Source organism: Salvelinus alpinus, chromosome 1 (genome assembly GCF_045679555.1).
Source record: "Salvelinus alpinus chromosome 1, SLU_Salpinus.1, whole genome shotgun sequence".
Taxonomy (NCBI): Eukaryota; Metazoa; Chordata; class Actinopteri; order Salmoniformes; family Salmonidae; genus Salvelinus; species Salvelinus alpinus.
In genome coordinates, this window is record NC_092086.1 from 15,406,083 (window position 1) to 15,430,143 (window position 24,061).

At 40.2% G+C, this 24,061-nt stretch overlaps 1 protein-coding gene across 1 annotated transcript in view; it reads left to right on the forward strand.

The window, feature by feature from the left end:
• wipi1 (WD repeat domain, phosphoinositide interacting 1) overlaps positions 1-16,482 on the forward strand; it is a 59,528-nt gene extending 43,046 nt beyond the window's left edge. Inside the window, exons 8-14 of the mRNA XM_071392360.1 lie at positions 9,399-9,506; positions 10,228-10,306; positions 10,491-10,576; positions 10,979-11,086; positions 12,231-12,370; positions 12,557-12,657; positions 16,379-16,482. Coding sequence (XP_071248461.1) covers positions 9,399-9,506; positions 10,228-10,306; positions 10,491-10,576; positions 10,979-11,086; positions 12,231-12,370; positions 12,557-12,657; positions 16,379-16,429 — 673 coding nt within the window. The 3' untranslated portion in view covers positions 16,430-16,482. The remainder of the gene's footprint in view (positions 1-9,398; positions 9,507-10,227; positions 10,307-10,490; positions 10,577-10,978; positions 11,087-12,230; positions 12,371-12,556; positions 12,658-16,378) is intronic.
• The last annotated feature ends 7,579 nt before the right edge of the window (positions 16,483-24,061 follow it).

Consider the following 24,061-nt stretch of genomic DNA (forward strand, 5'->3'; position numbering starts at 1 on the left):
ATCTCTCATTATGACAACATTAGAACAGACTGAAGACAGGTTTATAATGACACATCTCTCATTATGACAACATTAGAACAGACTGAAGACAGGTTTATAATGACACATCTCTCATTATGACAACATTAGAACAGACTGAAGACAGGTTTATAATGACACATCTCTCATTATGACAACATTAGAACAGACTGAAGACAGGTTTATAATGACACATCTCTCATTATGACAACATTAGAACAGACTGAAGACAGGTTTATAATGACACATCTCTCATTATGACAACATTAGAACAGACTGAAGACAGGTTTATAATGACACATCTCTCATTATGACAACATTAGAACAGACTGAAGACAGGTTTATAATGACACATCTCTCATTATGACAACATTAGAACAGACTGAAGACAGGTTTATAATGACACATCTCTCATTATGACAACATTAGAACAGACTGAAGACAGGTTTATAATGACACATCTCTCATTATGACAACATTAGAACAGACTGAAGACAGGTTTATAATGACACATCTCTCATTATGACAACATTAGAACAGACTGAAGACAGGTTTATAATGACACATCTCTCATTATGACAACATTAGAACAGACTGAAGACAGGTTTATAATGACACATCTCTCATTATGACAACATTACAACAGACTGAAGACAGGTTTATAATGACACATCTCTCATTATGACAACATTAGAACAGACTGAAGACAGGTTTATAATGACACATCTCTCATTATGACAACATTACAACAGACTGAAGACAGGTTTATAATGACACATCTCTCATTATGACAACATTAGAACAGACTGAAGACAGGTTTATAATGACACATCTCTCATTATGACAACATTAGAACAGACTGAAGACGGGTTTATAATGACACATCTCTCATTATGACAACATTAGAACAGACTGAAGACAGGTTTATAATGACACATCTCTCATTATGACAACATTAGAACAGACTGAAGACAGGTTTATAATGACACATCTCTCATTATGACAACATTAGAACAGACTGAAGACAGGTTTATAATGACACATCTCTCATTATGACAACATTAGAACAGACTGAAGACAGGTTTATAATGACACATCTCTCATTATGACAACATTACAACAGACTGAAGACAGGTTTATAATGACACATCTCTCATTATGACAACATTAGAACAGACTGAAGACAGGTTTATAATGACACATCTCTCATTATGACAACATTAGAACAGACTGAAGACAGGTTTATAATGACACATCTCTCATTATGACAACATTAGAACAGACTGAAGACAGGTTTATAATGACACATCTCTCATTATGACATTAGAACAGACTGAAGACAGGTTTATAATGACACATCTCTCATTATGACAACATTACAACAGACTGAAGACAGGTTTATAATGACACATCTCTCATTATGACAACATTAGAACAGACTGAAGACAGGTTTATAATGACACATCTCTCATTATGACAACATTAGAACAGACTGAAGACAGGTTTATAATGACACATCTCTCATTATGACAACATTAGAACAGACTGAAGACAGGTTTATAATGACACATCTCTCATTATGACATTAGAACAGACTGAAGACAGGTTTATAATGACACATCTCTCATTATGACAACATTACAACAGACTGAAGACAGGTTTATAATGACACATCTCTCATTATGACATTAGAACAGACTGAAGACAGGTTTATAATGACACATCTCTCATTATGACAACATTAGAACAGACTGAAGACAGGTTTATAATGACACATCTCTCATTATGACAACATTAGAACAGACTGAAGACAGGTTTATAATGACACATCTCTCATTATGACAACATTAGAACAGACTGAAGACAGGTTTATAATGACACATCTCTCATTATGACAACATTAGAACAGACTGAAGACAGGTTTATAATGACACATCTCTCATTATGACAACATTAGAACAGACTGAAGACAGGTTTATAATGACACGTCTCTCATTATGACAACATTAGAACACACTGAAGACAGGTTTATAATGACACGTCTCTCATTATGACAACATTAGAACACACTGAAGACAGGTTTATAATGACACATCTCTCATTATGACAACATTAGAACAGACTGAAGACAGGTTTATAATGACACATCTCTCATTATGACAACATTAGAACAGACTGAAGACAGGTTTATAATGACACATCTCTCATTATGACAACATTACAACAGACTGAAGACAGGTTTATAATGACACATCTCTCATTATGACAACATTACAACAGACTGAAGACAGGTTTATAATGACACATCTCTCATTATGACATTAGAACAGACTGAAGACAGGTTTATAATGACACATCTCTCATTATGACAACATTAGAACAGACTGAAGACAGGTTTATAATGACACATCTCTCATTATGACAACATTAGAACAGACTGAAGACAGGTTTATAATGACACATCTCTCATTATGACAACATTAGAACAGACTGAAGACAGGTTTATAATGACACATCTCTCATTATGACAACATTAGAACAGACTGAAGACAGGTTTATAATGACACATCTCTCATTATGACATTAGAACAGACTGAAGACAGGTTTATAATGACACATCTCTCATTATGACATTAGAACAGACTGAAGACAGGTTTATAATGACACATCTCTCATTATGACATTAGAACAGACTGAAGACAGGTTTATAATGACACATCTCTCATTATGACAACATTAGAACAGACTGAAGACAGGTTTATAATGACACATCTCTCATTATGACATTAGAACAGACTGAAGACAGGTTTATAATGACACATCTCTCATTATGACATTAGAACAGACTGAAGACAGGTTTATAATGACACATCTCTCATTATGACATTAGAACAGACTGAAGACAGGTTTATAATGACACATCTCTCATTATGACATTAGAACAGACTGAAGACAGGTTTATAATGACACGTCTCTCATTATGACAACATTAGAACACACTGAAGACAGGTTTATAATGACACGTCTCTCATTATGACAACATTAGAACAGACTGAAGACAGGTTTATAATGACACATCTCTCATTATGACAACATTAGAACAGACTGAAGACAGGTTTATAATGACACATCTCTCATTATGACAACATTAGAACAGACTGAAGACAGGTTTATAATGACACATCTCTCATTATGACATTAGAACAGACTGAAGACAGGTTTATAATGACACATCTCTCATTATGACAACATTACAACAGACTGAAGACAGGTTTATAATGACACATCTCTCATTATGACATTAGAACAGACTGAAGACAGGTTTATAATGACACATCTCTCATTATGACAACATTAGAACAGACTGAAGACAGGTTTATAATGACACATCTCTCATTATGACAACATTAGAACAGACTGAAGACAGGTTTATAATGACACATCTCTCATTATGACAACATTAGAACAGACTGAAGACAGGTTTATAATGACACATCTCTCATTATGACAACATTAGAACAGACTGAAGACAGGTTTATAATGACACATCTCTCATTATGACATTAGAACAGACTGAAGACAGGTTTATAATGACACATCTCTCATTATGACATTAGAACAGACTGAAGACAGGTTTATAATGACACATCTCTCATTATGACAACATTAGAACAGACTGAAGACAGGTTTATAATGACACATCTCTCATTATGACATTAGAACAGACTGAAGACAGGTTTATAATGACACATCTCTCATTATGACATTAGAACAGACTGAAGACAGGTTTATAATGACACATCTCTCATTATGACATTAGAACAGACTGAAGACAGGTTTATAATGACACATCTCTCATTATGACATTAGAACAGACTGAAGACAGGTTTATAATGACACGTCTCTCATTATGACAACATTAGAACACACTGAAGACAGGTTTATAATGACACGTCTCTCATTATGACAACATTAGAACAGACTGAAGACAGGTTTATAATGACACATCTCTCATTATGACAACATTAGAACAGACTGAAGACAGGTTTATAATGACACATCTCTCATTATGACAACATTAGAACAGACTGAAGACAGGTTTATAATGACACATCTCTCATTATGACATTAGAACAGACTGAAGACAGGTTTATAATGACACATCTCTCATTATGACAACATTACAACAGACTGAAGACAGGTTTATAATGACACATCTCTCATTATGACATTAGAACAGACTGAAGACAGGTTTATAATGACACATCTCTCATTATGACAACATTAGAACAGACTGAAGACAGGTTTATAATGACACATCTCTCATTATGACAACATTAGAACAGACTGAAGACAGGTTTATAATGACACATCTCTCATTATGACAACATTAGAACAGACTGAAGACAGGTTTATAATGACACATCTCTCATTATGACAACATTAGAACAGACTGAAGACAGGTTTATAATGACACATCTCTCATTATGACAACATTAGAACAGACTGAAGACAGGTTTATAATGACACATCTCTCATTATGACAACATTAGAACAGACTGAAGACAGGTTTATAATGACACATCTCTCATTATGACAACATTAGAACAGACTGAAGACGGGTTTATAATGACACATCTCTCATTATGACAACATTAGAACAGACTGAAGACAGGTTTATAATGACACATCTCTCATTATGACAACATTAGAACAGACTGAAGACAGGTTTATAATGACACATCTCTCATTATGACAACATTAGAACAGACTGAAGACAGGTTTATAATGACACATCTCTCATTATGACAACATTAGAACAGACTGAAGACAGGTTTATAATGACACATCTCTCATTATGACAACATTAGAACAGACTGAAGACAGGTTTATAATGACACATCTCTCATTATGACAACATTAGAACAGACTGAAGACAGGTTTATAATGACACATCTCTCATTATGACAACATTAGAACAGACTGAAGACAGGTTTATAATGACACATCTCTCATTATGACATTAGAACAGACTGAAGACAGGTTTATAATGACACATCTCTCATTATGACATTAGAACAGACTGAAGACAGGTTTATAATGACACATCTCTCATTATGACATTAGAACAGACTGAAGACAGGTTTATAATGACACATCTCTCATTATGACAACATTAGAACAGACTGAAGACAGGTTTATAATGACACATCTCTCATTATGACATTAGAACAGACTGAAGACAGGTTTATAATGACACATCTCTCATTATGACATTAGAACAGACTGAAGACAGGTTTATAATGACACATCTCTCATTATGACATTAGAACAGACTGAAGACAGGTTTATAATGACACATCTCTCATTATGACATTAGAACAGACTGAAGACAGGTTTATAATGACACGTCTCTCATTATGACAACATTAGAACACACTGAAGACAGGTTTATAATGACACGTCTCTCATTATGACAACATTAGAACACACTGAAGACAGGTTTATAATGACACATCTCTCATTATGACAACATTAGAACAGACTGAAGACAGGTTTATAATGACACATCTCTCATTATGACAACATTAGAACAGACTGAAGACAGGTTTATAATGACACATCTCTCATTATGACATTAGAACAGACTGAAGACAGGTTTATAATGACACATCTCTCATTATGACAACATTACAACAGACTGAAGACAGGTTTATAATGACACATCTCTCATTATGACATTAGAACAGACTGAAGACAGGTTTATAATGACACATCTCTCATTATGACAACATTAGAACAGACTGAAGACAGGTTTATAATGACACATCTCTCATTATGACAACATTAGAACAGACTGAAGACAGGTTTATAATGACACATCTCTCATTATGACAACATTAGAACAGACTGAAGACAGGTTTATAATGACACATCTCTCATTATGACAACATTAGAACAGACTGAAGACAGGTTTATAATGACACATCTCTCATTATGACAACATTAGAACAGACTGAAGACAGGTTTATAATGACACATCTCTCATTATGACAACATTAGAACAGACTGAAGACAGGTTTATAATGACACATCTCTCATTATGACAACATTAGAACAGACTGAAGACGGGTTTATAATGACACATCTCTCATTATGACAACATTAGAACAGACTGAAGACAGGTTTATAATGACACATCTCTCATTATGACAACATTAGAACAGACTGAAGACAGGTTTATAATGACACATCTCTCATTATGACAACATTAGAACAGACTGAAGACAGGTTTATAATGACACATCTCTCATTATGACAACATTAGAACAGACTGAAGACAGGTTTATAATGACACATCTCTCATTATGACAACATTAGAACAGACTGAAGACAGGTTTATAATGACACATCTCTCATTATGACAACATTAGAACAGACTGAAGACAGGTTTATAATGACACATCTCTCATTATGACAACATTACAACAGACTGAAGACAGGTTTATAATGACACATCTCTCATTATGACAACATTAGAACAGACTGAAGACAGGTTTATAATGACACATCTCACATTATGACATTAGAACAGACTGAAGACAGGTTTATAATGACACATCTCTCATTATGACATTAGAACAGACTGAAGACAGGTTTATAATGACACATCTCTCATCATGACAACATTAGAACAGACTGAAGACAGGTTTATAATGACACATCTCTCATCATGACAACATTAGAACAGACTGAAGACAGGTTTATAATGACACATCTCTCATTATGACAACATTAGAACAGACTGAAGACAGGTTTATAATGACACATCTCTCATTATGACAACATTACAACAGACTGAAGACAGGTTTATAATGACACATCTCTCATTATGACAACATTACAACAGACTGAAGACAGGTTTATAATGACACATCTCTCATTATGACATTAGAACAGACTGAAGACAGGTTTATAATGACACATCTCTCATTATGACAACATTAGAACAGACTGAAGACAGGTTTATAATGACACATCTCTCATTATGACAACATTAGAACAGACTGAAGACAGGTTTATAATGACACATCTCTCATTATGACAACATTAGAACAGACTGAAGACAGGTTTATAATGACACATCTCTCATTATGACATTAGAACAGACTGAAGACAGGTTTATAATGACACATCTCTCATTATGACATTAGAACAGACTGAAGACAGGTTTATAATGACACATCTCTCATTATGACATTAGAACAGACTGAAGACAGGTTTATAATGACACATCTCTCATTATGACAACATTAGAACAGACTGAAGACAGGTTTATAATGACACATCTCTCATTATGACATTAGAACAGACTGAAGACAGGTTTATAATGACACATCTCTCATTATGACATTAGAACAGACTGAAGACAGGTTTATAATGACACATCTCTCATTATGACATTAGAACAGACTGAAGACAGGTTTATAATGACACGTCTCTCATTATGACAACATTAGAACACACTGAAGACAGGTTTATAATGACACATCTCTCATTATGACAACATTAGAACAGACTGAAGACAGGTTTATAATGACACATCTCTCATTATGACAACATTAGAACAGACTGAAGACAGGTTTATAATGACACATCTCTCATTATGACATTAGAACAGACTGAAGACAGGTTTATAATGACACATCTCTCATTATGACAACATTACAACAGACTGAAGACAGGTTTATAATGACACATCTCTCATTATGACATTAGAACAGACTGAAGACAGGTTTATAATGACACATCTCTCATTATGACAACATTAGAACAGACTGAAGACAGGTTTATAATGACACATCTCTCATTATGACAACATTAGAACAGACTGAAGACAGGTTTATAATGACACATCTCTCATTATGACAACATTAGAACAGACTGAAGACAGGTTTATAATGACACATCTCTCATTATGACAACATTAGAACAGACTGAAGACAGGTTTATAATGACACATCTCTCATTATGACAACATTAGAACAGACTGAAGACAGGTTTATAATGACACATCTCTCATTATGACAACATTAGAACAGACTGAAGACAGGTTTATAATGACACATCTCTCATTATGACAACATTAGAACAGACTGAAGACGGGTTTATAATGACACATCTCTCATTATGACAACATTAGAACAGACTGAAGACAGGTTTATAATGACACATCTCACATTATGACAACATTACAACAGACTGAAGACAGGTTTATAATGACACATCTCTCATTATGACAACATTAGAACAGACTGAAGACAGGTTTATAATGACACATCTCTCATTATGACAACATTAGAACAGACTGAAGACAGGTTTATAATGACACATCTCTCATTATGACAACATTAGAACAGACTGAAGACAGGTTTATAATGACACATCTCTCATTATGACAACATTAGAACAGACTGAAGACAGGTTTATAATGACACATCTCTCATTATGACAACATTAGAACAGACTGAAGACAGGTTTATAATGACACATCTCTCATTATGACAACATTACAACAGACTGAAGACAGGTTTATAATGACACATCTCTCATTATGACAACATTAGAACAGACTGAAGACAGGTTTATAATGACACATCTCTCATTATGACAACATTAGAACAGACTGAAGACAGGTTTATAATGACACATCTCTCATTATGACAACATTAGAACAGACTGAAGACAGGTTTATAATGACACATCTCTCATTATGACAACATTAGAACAGACTGAAGACAGGTTTATAATGACACATCTCTCATTATGACAACATTAGAACAGACTGAAGACAGGTTTATAATGACACATCTCTCATTATGACAACATTAGAACAGACTGAAGACAGGTTTATAATGACACATCTCTCATTATGACAACATTAGAACAGACTGAAGACAGGTTTATAATGACACATCTCTCATTATGACAACATTAGAACAGACTGAAGACAGGTTTATAATGACACATCTCTCATTATGACATTAGAACAGACTGAAGACAGGTTTATAATGACACATCTCTCATTATGACAACATTAGAACAGACTGAAGACAGGTTTATAATGACACATCTCTCATTATGACATTAGAACAGACTGAAGACAGGTTTATAATGACACATCTCTCATTATGACAGTGTGATTGAACAGACAAAGCAAAGGAAAGGTCAGCTGAAATGTTTCAAATGCTTCTTTCATAGCTAGATAACGTCATTTGTGTAATTAAGTTCTTACTAACAGTATGAGTGTAGAAGAGACTTATAATAACTTCCTGTGTGTGTGTGTGTGTGTGTGTGTGTGTGTGTGTGTGTCTCTGCAGGTACGTCAATATCAGTTCCCTGTCCTTCAGTCCTGACGCCCAGTTCCTCTGTGCCTCCAGCAACACTGAGACCGTACACATCTTCAAACTGGAACAGCACGGACCCAGGTACACACACACACACACACACACACACACACACACACACACACACACACACACACACACACACACACACACACACACACACACACACACACACACACACACACACACACACACACACATAGAAGGAGTCACCCCTAACCTGGCAAGCCTACATACATCTCTCTCTCTATCCCCCCTCTCACACACACTCTTTCTCTCTCCCTGTCTCTCTCTGTGTATCTCCCCGTCTCTCTCTGTGTATCTCCCCGTCTCTCTCTGTGTATCTCCCCGTCTCTCTCTGTGTATCTCCCTGTCTCTCTAACCCTGTCTCTCTCTGTGTATCTCCCCGTCTCTCTCTGTGTATCTCCCCGTCTCTCTCTGTGTATCTCCCCGTCTCTCTCTGTGTATCTCCCCGTCTCTCTCTGTGTATCTCCCCGTCTCTCTCTGTGTATCTCCCCGTCTCTCTCTGTGTATCTCCCTGTCTCTCTAACCCTGTCTCTCTCTGTGTATCTCCCCGTCTCTCTGTGTATCTCCCCGTCTCTCTCTGTGTATCTCCCCGTCTCTCTCTGTGTATCTCCCCGTCTCTCTCTGTGTATCTCCCCGTCTCTCTCTGTGTATCTCCCCGTCTCTCTCTGTGTATCTCCCTGTCTCTCTAACCCTGTCTCTCTCTGTGTATCTCCCCGTCTCTCTCTGTGTATCTCCCCGTCTCTCTCTGTGTATCTCCCTGTCTCTCTCTGTGTAGTGGAGAGGAGGAGTGTCCTACTTGGGGATCCTATGTAGGGAAGATGTTCTCTGCAGCCAGCAGCTACCTCCCAGCCCAGGTGTCTGTCTTATTGGCCTTTTCTTTCTTGTTCCCTGCATGTTCATATATTATGCTTCTTATTCAATACTATTTCAAATATTTGTTTACTTGCTGTACTGAGATCTTGTAAGTAGCATGACATTGTACTGTATACACTAGGCTGTATCCTATCATATGACAATAAACTTCGATTTGCATTTGAGGTGTCTGGAGTGATGAGTCAGGAAAGAGCCTTCGCCACTGTACGCCTCCTAGTGGCCGGGCAGAGGAACGTCTGCACCCTCGCCACGTGAGTCTCCCTGTGTGTGTGTTTTTGTGTTTAGGGATTGTGAGTTTATGGTGTGTGTGTGTGTACTGTATAGGGAGTTGGTGTGTTTTTTTTGTCTCATTAGGTTTTGGTCTTCTATTTGTTATACACAGTAGTAGACAATAGTAGACAGTAATACACAGTAATACACAGTTGTAGACAGTAATACACAGTAGTAGACAGTAATACACAGTAATACACAGTAGTACACAGTAATACACAGTTGTAGACAGTAGTAGACTGAATTACACAGTTTAAAATACTATATGGTAGATCATCCTGACCTGATCCTAGAGTAATGGCCATAAATGACAGTGTTGTATGTCCTGTTCCACTGGGTGTGAGGGTGTCATGGCTGGCTGTGTCCCTGTGTCTGTCTGTCAGGATCCAGAAGCTTCCTCGTCTGCTGGTGGCCTCCTCCGACGGACAGCTGTTCATCTATAACGTCGACCCTCAGGATGGAGGAGAGTGTGTCCTGGCTCAGAAACACAGGTGAGAGGTCATCTCAGGTCAGAGGTCATCTCAGGTGAGAGGTCATCTCAGGTCAGAGGTCATCTCAGGTCAGAGGTCATCTCAGGTCAGAGGTCATCTCAGGTCAGAGGTCAATCGAGGTCAGAAGCCCTTACAGCTGCTTTGCTAATCGAACAAACTGCTGAAAGTGACATCTGGGAAAACCATCATCTACAACCTATTCAATACCAGACCTAGTATTTATGTTGTCATCTGTAACTTATTCAATACCAGACCTAGTATTTATGTTGTCATCTGTAACTTATTCAATACCAGACCTAGTATTTATGTTGTCATCTGTAACTTATTCAATACCAGACCTAGTATTTCTGTTGTCATCTGTAACTTATTCAATACCAGACCTAGTATTTCTGTTGTCATCTGTAACTTATTCAATACCAGACCTAGTATTTATGTTGTCATCTGTAACTTATTCAATACCAGACCTAGTATTTATGTTGCCATCTACAACTTATTCAATACCAGACCTAGTATTTATGTTGTCATCTGCAACTTATTCAATACCAGACCTAGTATTTATGTTGCCATCTACAACTTATTCAATACCAGACCTAGTATTTATGTTGCCATCTGTAACCTATTCAATACCAGACCTAGTATTTATGTTGTCATCTGCAACTTATTCAATACCAGACCTAGTATGTATGCTTTATTGACATGGGAAACATATGTTAACATTGCCAAAGCAAGTGAAATAGATAATAAACAAAAATGAAATAAACAATAAAAAATGTACAGTAAACATTACACTCACAAGTTTCAAAGGAATAAAGACATTTCAAATGTAATATTATGTCTATATACAGTGTTGTAATGATGTTCAAATAGTTAAAGTACAAAGGGGAAAATAAATAAACAGAAATATGGGTTGTATTTACAATGGTGTTTGTTCTTCACTGGTTTCCCTTTTCTTGTGGCAACAGCTCACAAATCTTGCTGCTCTCTCTTGCTGATTTTCTTTCTCTCTCTCTCTCTCTCTCTCTCTCTCTCTCTCTCTCTCTCTCTCTCTCTCTCTCTCTCTCTCTCTCTCTCTCTCTCTCTCTCTCTCTCTCTCCTCTCTCTCTCTCCCTCTATCTCTCCCTCTCTCTCTCTCCCCCTCTCTCAGATTGTTTGGTGAGGATGAGGACAAGGAGGAGGGGGTGGAGTCAGAAGGGTCAGAGGTCACGGTGCCCGTCCAGGCATGTCCATCATACGCCGCCACTGTTGCCATACCAACCACCGGTCCAGTCACTACCACGCTTACAGGTGTGTGTGAGTGAGAGAGAAATAGATAAATATTGTGTGTGTGTGTGAGTGAGAGAGATTGTGTGAGAGAGTGAGGAAGACAGAGAGACAGAGATGGACAGAAAGAGAGATTTGTGTTGTATCTGAAAGGGTGTGTGTATAACTTTAACTTTACCTGTAACCTCTCTCCTCTCCTCTCTACCCCAGGTTACTCTGAGGATGGTGGGGCTAAGAAGGGCGAGGTGATCCCAGAACATGAGTTTGCCGCTGGTCCCGTCTGTCTGGATGATGAGAACGAGTTTCCTCCAGTGAGCAACCAGAAACTCTCCTAGCCTGGTCCTATACAGAAACATTAGTCATGCTAACTCTCCTAGCCTGGTCCTATACAGAAACTGTAGTCATGCTAACTCTCCTAGCCTGGTCCTATACAGAAACATTAGTCATGCTAACTCTCCTAGCCTGGTCCTATACAGAAACTGTAGTCATGCTAACTCTCCTAGCCTGGTCCTATACAGAAACTGTAGTCATGCTAACTCTCCTAGCCTGGTCCTATACAGAAACTGTAGTCATGCTAACTCTCCTAGCCTGGTCCTATACAGAAACATTAGTCATGCTAACTCTCCTAGCCTGGTCCTATACAGAAACATTAGTCATGCTAACTCTCCTAGCCTGGTCCTATACAGAAACAGTAGTCATGCTAACTCTCCTAGCCTGGTCCTATACAGAAACAGTAGTCATGCTAACTCTCCTAGCCTGGTCCTATACAGAAACAGTAGTCATGCTAACTCTCCTAGCCTGGTCCTATACAGAAACTGTAGTCATGCTAACTCTCCTAGCCTGGTCCTATACAGAAACAGTAGCCTGGCTAGCTAGCCAGAGACTGAGAGAAGCAGAGTTTGGCCAAAGCGAGATATTTCAAATTGGAATAGCATTAGACAAAAGGAAAGGGTGCAACTCTACCGTACTGCCTTCAGAAACTAAAGGACAGCTCCTCATTTGTGGTGAGCAGCAGTAGTACTTCTGGGATACTGAGTCTGGAAGGACATAAGTAAAGAGTTGACCCTACTGTCTTTATATTCCACTCAGGTGCTAGCCGGGTTCCATTTAGAAACATAGGAACTATAGTACTAGCCTAGTCCCCTTCCCTAACCCCTACCCTCCCACAAACTAGTCCCCTTCCTTAACCCCTACCCTCCTACAAACTAGTCCCCTTCCCTAACCCCTACCCTCCTACAAACTAGTCCCCTTCCTTAACCCCTACCCTCCTACAAACTAGTCCCCTTCCTTAACCCCTACCCTCCTACAAACTAGTCCCCTTCCCTAACCCCTACCCTCCCACAAACTAGTCCCCTTCCCTAACCCCTACCCTCCTACAAACTAGTCCCCTTCCCTAACCCCTACCCTCCTACAAACTAGTCCCCTTCCCTAACCCCTACCATCCTACAAACTAGTCCCCTTCCTTAACCCCTACCCTCCCACAAACTAGTCCCCTTTCCCTCCTGCAGAATAGTCCCCTTCCCTACTCTCCTACAAACTAGTCCCCTTCCCTACCCCATATAACATTGGCCCAGTTAGCAAGGCCTCCACACTAACTCCTACAAAACAATGGGCTTAAATCCTACAGTATACACCGAGTGAACAAAACATTAGGAACATCTTCCTAATATTGAGTTTAACATGTCTCCTCCCCTTCATCTACACTGATTGAAGTGGATTCAACAAGTGACATCAATAAGGGATCATAGCTTTCACCCCCGATGCACCTATGTCGTGGAAAGAGCAGGTGATCATAATGTTTTGTGCAGTCATACTATATTTAGTAGGTTTTATAAGAAGGTTTGTTTTAAATCTGACGGTTGCAATGGGTTGGTGGTTGGTATGGCAACAGTGGCGGCGTATGAATACATACCGGTATTACTTTAGTACATCATTTCTCTGGAATAGCTATTTTGGCTTATATGTGATTTTATAAGTGTTACCTTCTTAATATGACGTGTATAATGAATCAAATGGGGGTTTGAAAAAACAGTTAAAATATATAGACCGGGATTAAATTAGATCCTGGGTGATAGGCAGGAAATGTTCCCGCGTTCGCGGAGATTTCATTTACGGTAAACGCTGCATATGTCGACTCAATCGGATATTGCCTTTAAAAGTCGCAATGCCGATAACCCGCGATCGGATTGAATCCTAGTTGCATGTGGCCAGTTCTGTTGATGTAACTGTTATATTAATCCACAAGGGGGTGCTGTTGTCCCCGTGTAGTCCCCATTGCTCAGTGCAACGTGTAAGCAAGTAGAAGTCGCTCCTAAGCACTGATCTAGGATCAGCATACTCCTGGCCAGTCCTGACCTTTACTAAATGAAGGTTAAGCGCAATACTGGTCCTAGATCAGTGCATGAAGAGAAGATTCTATGTATTGGGTATAGAGAGAGCCCATGATTCTCAATGTCAGCCTTTTTTCAAATCTCTCCTCGGGGATGTTTCACAATGTTGTTGTAGCCCTGAACTAGCACCTGATTATAGTAGTCAAGTGCTCGTTGACCGGTTGTAGCATCAGGTGTGCTAGTTCTGGAACAGTTCAAATACATGGACAGGCTGGGGGTTGCCGAGGAGAGGTTGTAGTAATACATGGACAGGCTGGGGGTTGCCGAGGTTGTAATAATACATGGACAGGCTGGGGGTTGCCGAGGAGAGGTTGTAATAATACATGGACAGGCTGGGGGTTGCCGAGGAGAGGTTGTAATAATACATGGACAGGCTGGGGGTTGCCGAGGAGAGGTTGTAATAATACATGGACAGGCTGGGGGTTGCCGAGGAGAGGTTGTAATAATACATGGACAGGCTGGGGGTTGCCGAGGAGAGGTTGTAATAATACATGGACAGGCTGGGGGTTGTCGAGGAGAGGTTGTAATAATACATGGACAGGCTGGGGGTTGCCGAGGAAAGGTTGTTATAATACATGGACAGGCTGGGGGTTGTCGAGGAGAGGTTGTAATAATACATGGACAGGCTGGGGGTTGCCGAGGAAAGGTTGTTATAATACATGGACAGGCTGGGGGTTGTCGAGGAGAGGTTGTAATAATACATGGACAGGCTGGGGGTTGTCGAGGAAAGGTTGTAATAATACATGGACAGGCTGGGGGTTGTCGAGGAAAGGTTGTAATAATACATGGACAGGCTGGGGGTTGCCGAGGAAAGGTTGTTATAATACATGGACAGGCTGGGGGTTGCCGAGGAGAGGTTGTAATAATACATGGACAGGCTGGGGGTTGTCGAGGAAAGGCTGCCTATGTAATGCCCTATTAGTTTATATGTCCTATTGAAATGAATGTCAACCTGTAGTTCTGTCACATTCTCTGAGAAGGGAAGCCGTGATACATATCCACGTGACCATACTAGAATAACGATGTTGTTTTTAAACTTCTTGGCATGACTGTGTGTTTTATAACGAATAACGAAGTCTGTTTGTACACCTCTGTCTAGTCTGTCCCATGTGTCTGGTCCTAGAAAAACCTTGTCTAAGAGCATTAATCACAGGATTTATCTTAGTTAGTGGAGTGTTTTCTAAAACATTTTTCCCCCCCTTGATGTTGATATTGGTAAAGGTGGACGTGTTATCTTTAGTCTGTCTCTCAGGGTCGGGGTCAATTCCATTTACATTCATTTCAGTTCAGGAATTACATTGAATTGACTGAGGTTCGCGTACCAAATGTCACCCTATTCCCTATATAGTGCACTACTTTTGACCCTGGTAGTTCACCATATAGGAAATGTATTATCATTTTAGGGTACTAAGTTGTCCCTATATAGTGCACTACTTTTGACCCTGGTAGTTCACCATATAGGAAATAGGGCTTTGGTTAAAAGTAGTGCACTATACAGGGAATAGGATACCATTTGGGACGCATCCTGAAATGACATGGAAGGAACCTTAACCCTGTTGTCTCTATTATAACAAGACTATGACCAAAACCATTCAACCTGACCCATGACCCCTGACCCCGGTCTGTTTTGGTGTTTTGGTAGATAAATTGGTGCCGCGACGGAACTCGAGGTGGCCAGGGGCGTCGTCTGTGAGGGTAGAACGAAGGAAGGACAGGAGGACAGACAGGCGGGCGGACAGACAGACAGACAGGTGTCTGTTGTACACGTTAGAACACACTAACACCTGGTCGGGAACCACAGGACTTCCAGGAGAGCCGTTACATGACCCAGGACAAAATAAACCAGATGGAAAAAAGACTCTCATTTTAGGGTACTAAGTTGTTTTTTGAATTAAGTAATAAAAAATAAAAAATATAAAAAATATGATTTCTAATTGGGAGGGGGAGGGGGGGGGGCAGGACTGGGTGTTTGTGACCCGGTGTGTTGGGGTGTGTTACAGTCCTGGGTCAAATATATAATGTCAAACACTTTCAAATACCAATATGTCCTAAAAGGCACCCTATTCCCTATATAGTGCACTACTTTAGACCAGGCCCATAGGGCTCTGATCAAATGTAATGTACTATATAGGGAATATAGTGCAATTTGGTACACAGTCCAGGGCTGTGCTTAGTTTAGTTCAGTGGTTCCCAACCCAGCGGTACTAGGAGAGGGTACTAGAGGGGGTACTAGAGAAGACTCATGAGACCATAGGCCTACTGGTCAAAATGCACATGAGGGGGTACTTCAGGGGTACTCTGGGCAGAGCGAAAGTCAGTTGGTGGTACAGTAACCGAGAAAAACATTTTAAAAGTTGGGAACCACTGGTTTAGTGTTTCCTGTATAATGGAACCAAAGTAACCGATTTGAATATTCCCAAGAGGACAAACTCCAAACTAAATCAAGGTCACAAAGGCTCCGTCCCAGATGGCACCTTGGAAGAGCAGTGGAAGTATTAGAGACCGTCTATGTGATCTGTCTCTGGTGTGTTAAGACTCTACTGTACCAGGTGCATGACTGACATGTCCGAAATATAACCACATTTTTTTTTATAGCTACATACATTACTTGACAAAAAATATTTTATAATAGAATAATTAAATTGTTTAATTATTAGCCTCATCATAACTTTGTATTATGTTTGTTCTTATTTTTATTAACATTATGGTATTTAATCGAAAAAGGAGATTAACAGTTTTTATTATGATGTTTATTTGGTTTTAAATTCTGTGTATTTGGATGTATTGATACTTATTAAATGTTTACATGTACACCTATTGGACACGATCCAGCAGGTCGTTTTGTATGTACGTCCTGATGATATCATTTGTAAAAGTGCGAAGTTTTGCAGATTGCACAAGACCAAAAAAGAAACGACACAGAAACAAACAAATAAAGAAGTAGACTGAAGTAGGAATGGAATTATGCAAATCACCTGACTTGTTGAGTGGTTATTTATCTTTAATAAGGGAGGCAGAGGAGAGGAGAGGAGAGGGGAGGGGGGGGGGGGGGAGGGGAGTGAGGGAGAGGAAATGGAGGGGAGGGGAGGGAGGGAGGAGAGGGAAGGGAAGGGAGGGGGCGAGGGGAGGGGAGAGAGGGGAGGGGAGGGGAAAGAGGGAAGGGAGGAAGGAAGGAAGGAAGGAAGGAATGTTTTGGACAGATGTTATATTATTAGGCCACTGAGTCCACACACAGCCTTGGATGTAGTAGCCAATCTATCCTTGTATAGAATTTGCCACAGAACTAAGATCAGCTTTCCCAAACCTTAGAGGGACAAATATGACCTTAAATCAGCATCTATGGTCATCTAAGGCTGTGTTTAAACAGGCAGCCAAATTCAGATTTAAAAAAAAAACTAATTGGTATTTTGATCAATTAATCAGATCTTTTCAGAACAGATATTTTCAGAGCTTATCTGATTGGTCAAAAGACCAATTAGTGACAGAAAAAGATCATAATTGAGCTATGTAGAAAAGGCCTTCATATCTAGTCTTTCTGTAACTCCCAATCACGGCCAGTTGTGATACAGTCTGGAATTGAACCAGGGTCTGTAGTGACGCCTCTAGCACTGAGATGCAGCGCCTTAGACAACTGCGCCACTCGGGAGTAGCAGTGTGTGGTTGATGGTGGTGAGGTGACAGGCCAATTAAGACAGCATCCATACTGCTCTAGCTGGCAGCCTAGTAGTGATTTCAAATCCTTAAGAGTCAGTTGATGCATCTATCTAAGTAACTTCATTTAAAAATCCCCATCAGAATCCGACAGTTTAAACTTGAGATATCAGTTTTTTTCTGCTGGGACTGCGTCTCAATCCTTCCCTCCCTCCCTCCCTCCCTCCCTCCCTCCCTCCCTCCCTCCCTCCCTCCCTCCCTCCCTCCCTCTCCCTCCCTCCCTCTCCCTCCCTCCCTCCCTCCCTCCCTCCCTCCCTCCCTCCCTCCTTCCCTCTCCCTCCCTCCCTCCCTCCCCCTCCTTACCTCCCTCTCCTTACCTCCTTCCCTCCCTCCCTATGACGACCTTCCGCATCTGCAGTGGAAGGTGGCTGAACGGTGTCGGTAAGACCATGAGACATCCCCAAAAATCGGTCATCTCACAGAAACATCTGTAGCTTCCGAACTAATATGACCCCACTATGGAAAGGGGAGACTCTCCCAAACACGATGGTGTTCTCCGTTTGACTCTACGACCCCCACAAGGTCACGGGACTTGCCTGAAGGTAAACCCATACAAACACATGGAAGAAAGGAGGAAGTTTGGTGCCAACAAAAATAAGGGGTTAAATATGTGTCCAAAAAAAACAAAAATATTATGAGGGATTAAGGACAAAATCCTGGAATCCTCCAACCAGGATTCCTAGAAAACCAATGAATTTGGGTCAAATTACTGGAATTTTGCAACCCTATGCGGCTAGGCCTTAGGTTAATAATGACCTGACTGTTGACTCATCAGTGTTACACTGCACATGCCACTGAGTCTGTTGAGAGAGAAGAGTGAGAGGAACAGAGAGAGAGAGACTGTTGACTCATTAGTGTTACACGCGCCTCACACGAGCCACTGCCTCTGGCTCCGAAATAGTCGAGAGAGAGAGACTGTAGATTACTTTATCACTGACCTCAACCCAGAGACTCTCAGAGTATTCACAGTCAGCCCATTGACACCCCTATCAGATCACAGCAAAATCAGTCTACTTGAACTGAGCGATACTCAATCATGAGGCATCAAAGACAAAGGAACTGAATAATATTAAGAAATGCTATAGATGGAAGGAAAGTAGTGTGGAAACCTACCAAAAAACAATAAGGCAACAACAAATTCAATCCCTTTTAGACAACCTTTTAAACAAAAAGTTTAACTGTAATTGTGAAAGTGTAAACTAGGCAGTAGAAAACCTAAACAGTATATTTGACCTCTCAGCTTCCCTATCAAATATAAACATTTCAAACAGATGACCTAAGAAAATTAACAATGACAAATGGTTTGATGAAGAATGCAAAAACCTAAGAAAGAAATTGAGAAACCTATCCAACCAAAAACATAGGAGACCCAGAAAACCTGAGCCTACGCCTTCACTATGGTGAATCACTAAAACAATAGAGAAATAAACTATGGAAAAAGAAGGAACAGCACGTCAGAAATCAGCTCAATGTAACTGAAGAATCCATAGACTCTAACCACTTCTGGGAAAACACTAAACAACCAACACAAAGAGTTATCTATCCAAAACAGAGATGTAAGGATAAACCACATCTCCAATCTTTTTGGCCCTGTAACAAAGAACAAACAGCAAAAACATATACAGTTGAAGTCGGAAGTTGACATACACCTTAGCCAAATACATTTAAACTCAGTTTTTCACAATTCCTGACATTTAATTCTATAAAAAATTCCCTATTTTAGGTCAGTTAGGATCACCACTTTATTTTAAGAATGTGAAATGTCAGAATAATAGTAGAGAGAATGATTTATTTCAGCTTTTATTTATTTCATCACATTCCCAATGGGTCAGACGTTTACATACACTCAATTAGTATTTGGTAGCATTGCCTTTAAATTGTTTAACTTGGGTCAAACGTTTTGGGTAGCCTTCCACAAGCTTCCCACAATAAGTTGGGTGAATTTTGGCCCATTCCTCCTGACAGAGCTGGTGTAACTGAGTCAGGTTTGTAGGCCTCCTGGCTCGAACACACTTGTTCAGTTCTGCCCACAGATTTTCTATGGGATTGAGGTCAGGGCTTTGTGATGGCCACTCCAATACCTTGACTTTGTTGTCCTTAAGCAATTTTCCTACAACTTTGGAAGTATGCTTGGGGTCATTGTCCATTTGGAAGACCCATTTGCGACCAAGCTTTAACTCCCTATCTGATGTCCTGAGATGTTGCTTTAATATATCCACATAATTTTCCCGCCTCATGATGCCATCTATTTTGTGAAGTGCACCAGTCCCTCCTGCAGCAAAGCATCCCCACAACATGATGCTGCCACCCCCAGGCTTCACGGTTGGGATGGTGTTCTTCGGCTTGCAAGCCTCCCCCTTTTTCCTCCAAACATAACAATGGTCATTATGGCCAAACAGTTCTATTTTTGTTTCATCAGACCAGAGGACATTTCTCCAAAAAGTACGATCTTTGTCCCCATGTGCAGTTGCAAACCGTAGTCTTGCTTTTTAATGGCGGTTTTGGAGCCGTGGCTTCTTCCTTGCTGAGCGGCCTTTCAGGTTATGTCGATATAGGACTCATTTTACTGTGGATATAGATACTTTTGTTCCTGTTTCCTCCAGCATCTTCACAAGGTCCTTTGCTGTTGTTCTGGGATTGATTTGAACTTTTCGCACCAAAGTACGTTCATCTCTAGGAGACAGAACGCATCTCCTTCCTGAGCGGTATGACGGCTGCGTGGTCCCATGGTGTTTATACTTGCGTACTATTGTTTGTACAGATGAACGTGGTACCTTCAGGCGTTTGGAAATTGCTCCCAGGGATGAACCAGACTTGTGGAGGTCTACAATTTTTTTCTGAGGTCTTGTCTGATTTATTTTGATTTTCCCATGATGTCAAGCAAAGAGGCACTGAGTTTGAAGGTAGGCCTTGAAATACATCCACAGGTAGACCTCCAATTTACACTTTACATTTTAGTCATTTAGCAGACGCTCTTATCCAGAGCGACTTACAGTAGAGTGCATACATTTTATTACATTTTTACATACTGAGACAAGGATATCCCTACCGGCCAAGAGCAGACGCTCTTATTCAGAGCGACTTACAGTAGAGTGCATACATTTTTTTTATTTATTTTTTTACATACTGAGACAAGGATATCCCTACCGGCCAAACCCTCCCTACCGGCCAAACCCTCCCTAACCCGGACGACGCTATGCCAATTGTGCGTCGCCCCACGGATCTCCCGGTTGCGGCCGGCTGCGACAGAGCCTGGGCGCGAACCCAGCCCAGCCTGGGCGCGAACCCAGAGACTCTGGTGGCGCAGCTAGCACTGCGATGCAGTGCCCTAGACCACTGCGCCACCCGGGAGATCTGTTGACTCAAATGATGTCAATTAGCCTATCAGAATCTTCTAAAACCATGACATCATTTTCTGGAATTTTCCAAGCTGTTTAAAGGCACAGTCAACTTAGTGTATGTAAACTTCTGACCCACTGAAATTGTGATACAGTGAATTATAAGTGAAATAATCTGTCTGTAAACAATTTTTGGAAAAACTACTTGTGTCATGCACAAAGTAGATGTCCTAACCAACTTGCCAAAACTATAGTTTGTTAACAAGAAACCAAAACAAGAAACCAAAACAAAGGCAAAGTCTTCTCATGCTTTGTTGATTTCAAAAAAGCTTTTGACCCAATTTGGCATGAGGGTCTGCTATACAAATTGATGGAAAGTGGTGTTGGGGGAAAAATATACGACATAATAAAATCCATGTACACAAAAAACAAGTGTGCGGTAAAAATTGGGGAAAAACACACACATTTCTTTCCACAGGGCTGGGGGAAGAGACAGGGATGCAACTTGAGCCCCACCCTCTTGAACATATGTATCAATTAATTGGCGAGGACACTAGAACAGTCTGCAAATTAAATCAAATGTTATTTGTCACATGCGCCGAATACAACAGGTGAACAACCTTACAGTGAAATGCTTACTTACAAGCCCTTAACCAACAATGCAGTTTTATGAAAATACCTAAAAAAGTAAGAGATAAAAAATAAGTAACTCCAAGTAATAATGGTTTGGCTTGTGCACACTAATAGGACCTTATCAGTCAGACCTGCATACCTAATCTTATCAGTCAGACCTGAAGATTGTGTCTCAACAATAATACAATGCACAGGCCTGTCCTGGTCCAGACAGTGGGTCAAAGAGAACTGACGAACAAAATAACAGACATGTTGTGGGTTTCATAGCTCTGGTCCAAGGCGTTACATACAGCAAGCCACACACGTAACTCCCTGGACCAGAGCTAGGGCTTTCAATATGAACACACATAACTCCCTGGACCAGAGCTAGGGCTTTCAATACGAACACACGTAACTCCATGGACCAGAGAGCTAGGTCTTTCAATATGAACACACGTAGCTCCCTGGACCAGAGAGCTAGGTCTTTCATTACGAACACACGTAACTCCCTGGACCAGAGCTAGGGCTTTCAATATGAACACACGTAACTCCCTGGACCAGAGCTAGGGCTTTCAATACGAACACACGTAACTCCATGGACCAGAGAGCTAGGTCTTTCAATATGAACACACGTAACTCCCTGGACCAGAGAGCTAGGTCTTTCAATATGAACACACGTAACTCCATGGACCAGAGAGCTAGGTCTTTCAATATGAACACACGTAACTCCCTGGACCAGAGAGCTAGCTCTTTCAATATGAACACACGTAACTCCCTGGACCAGAGAGCTAGGTCTTTCATTATGAACACACGTAACTCCCTGGACCAGAGAACTAGGTCTTTCAATATGAACACACGTAACTCCCTGGACCAGAGAGCTAGGTCTTTCATTATGAACACACGTAACTCCCTGGACCAGAGAACTAGGTCTTTCAATATGAACACACGTAACTCCATGGACCAGAGCTAGGTCTTTCAATATGAACACACGTAACTCCCTGGACCAGAGCTAGGGCTTTCAATATGAACACACGTAACTCCCTGGACCAGAGCTAGGGCTTTCAATACGAACACACGTAACTCCATGGACCAGAGCTAGGGCTTTCAATATGAACACACGTAACTCCATGGACCAGAGCTAGGGCTCACAGATTTATAGAACAAAAGTTACTGGGTCATGATCAATAAAAAAAATCTAAAATATAGATAGATTATCACTTGGCAGTATGAGAGACTAGGTCTCCAGGAGAAGAGTTGAGTTACAACTGTATCACAATGGCCGCTCCCCTTTGATTATCTCAGGCTGATAGATGATTGCCAAGAGAACACAGTCCATTACCATATGATATCTCTGAAGGTTGCTGTTCTGCTCATTCCACCACCATCTCTACCGTCCCCTCTCAGAGTAAACACACACTCAACCATGGCAAAACCAACACAGAAATCAACGTCTGTATCAAGCGTAGGAGTCGTAGAGCTGGTCTAGGATCAGGTACCCCCTGTCCATGTAATCTAAAAGGACCAGTATTCAGTCATAGAGCTGGTCTAGGATCAGGTCCCCCTGTCCATGTAATCTAAAAGGACCAGTATTCAGTCATAGAGGTGGTCTAGGATCAGGTACCCCCTGTCCATGTAATCTTAAAGGGACAGTATTCAGTCATAGA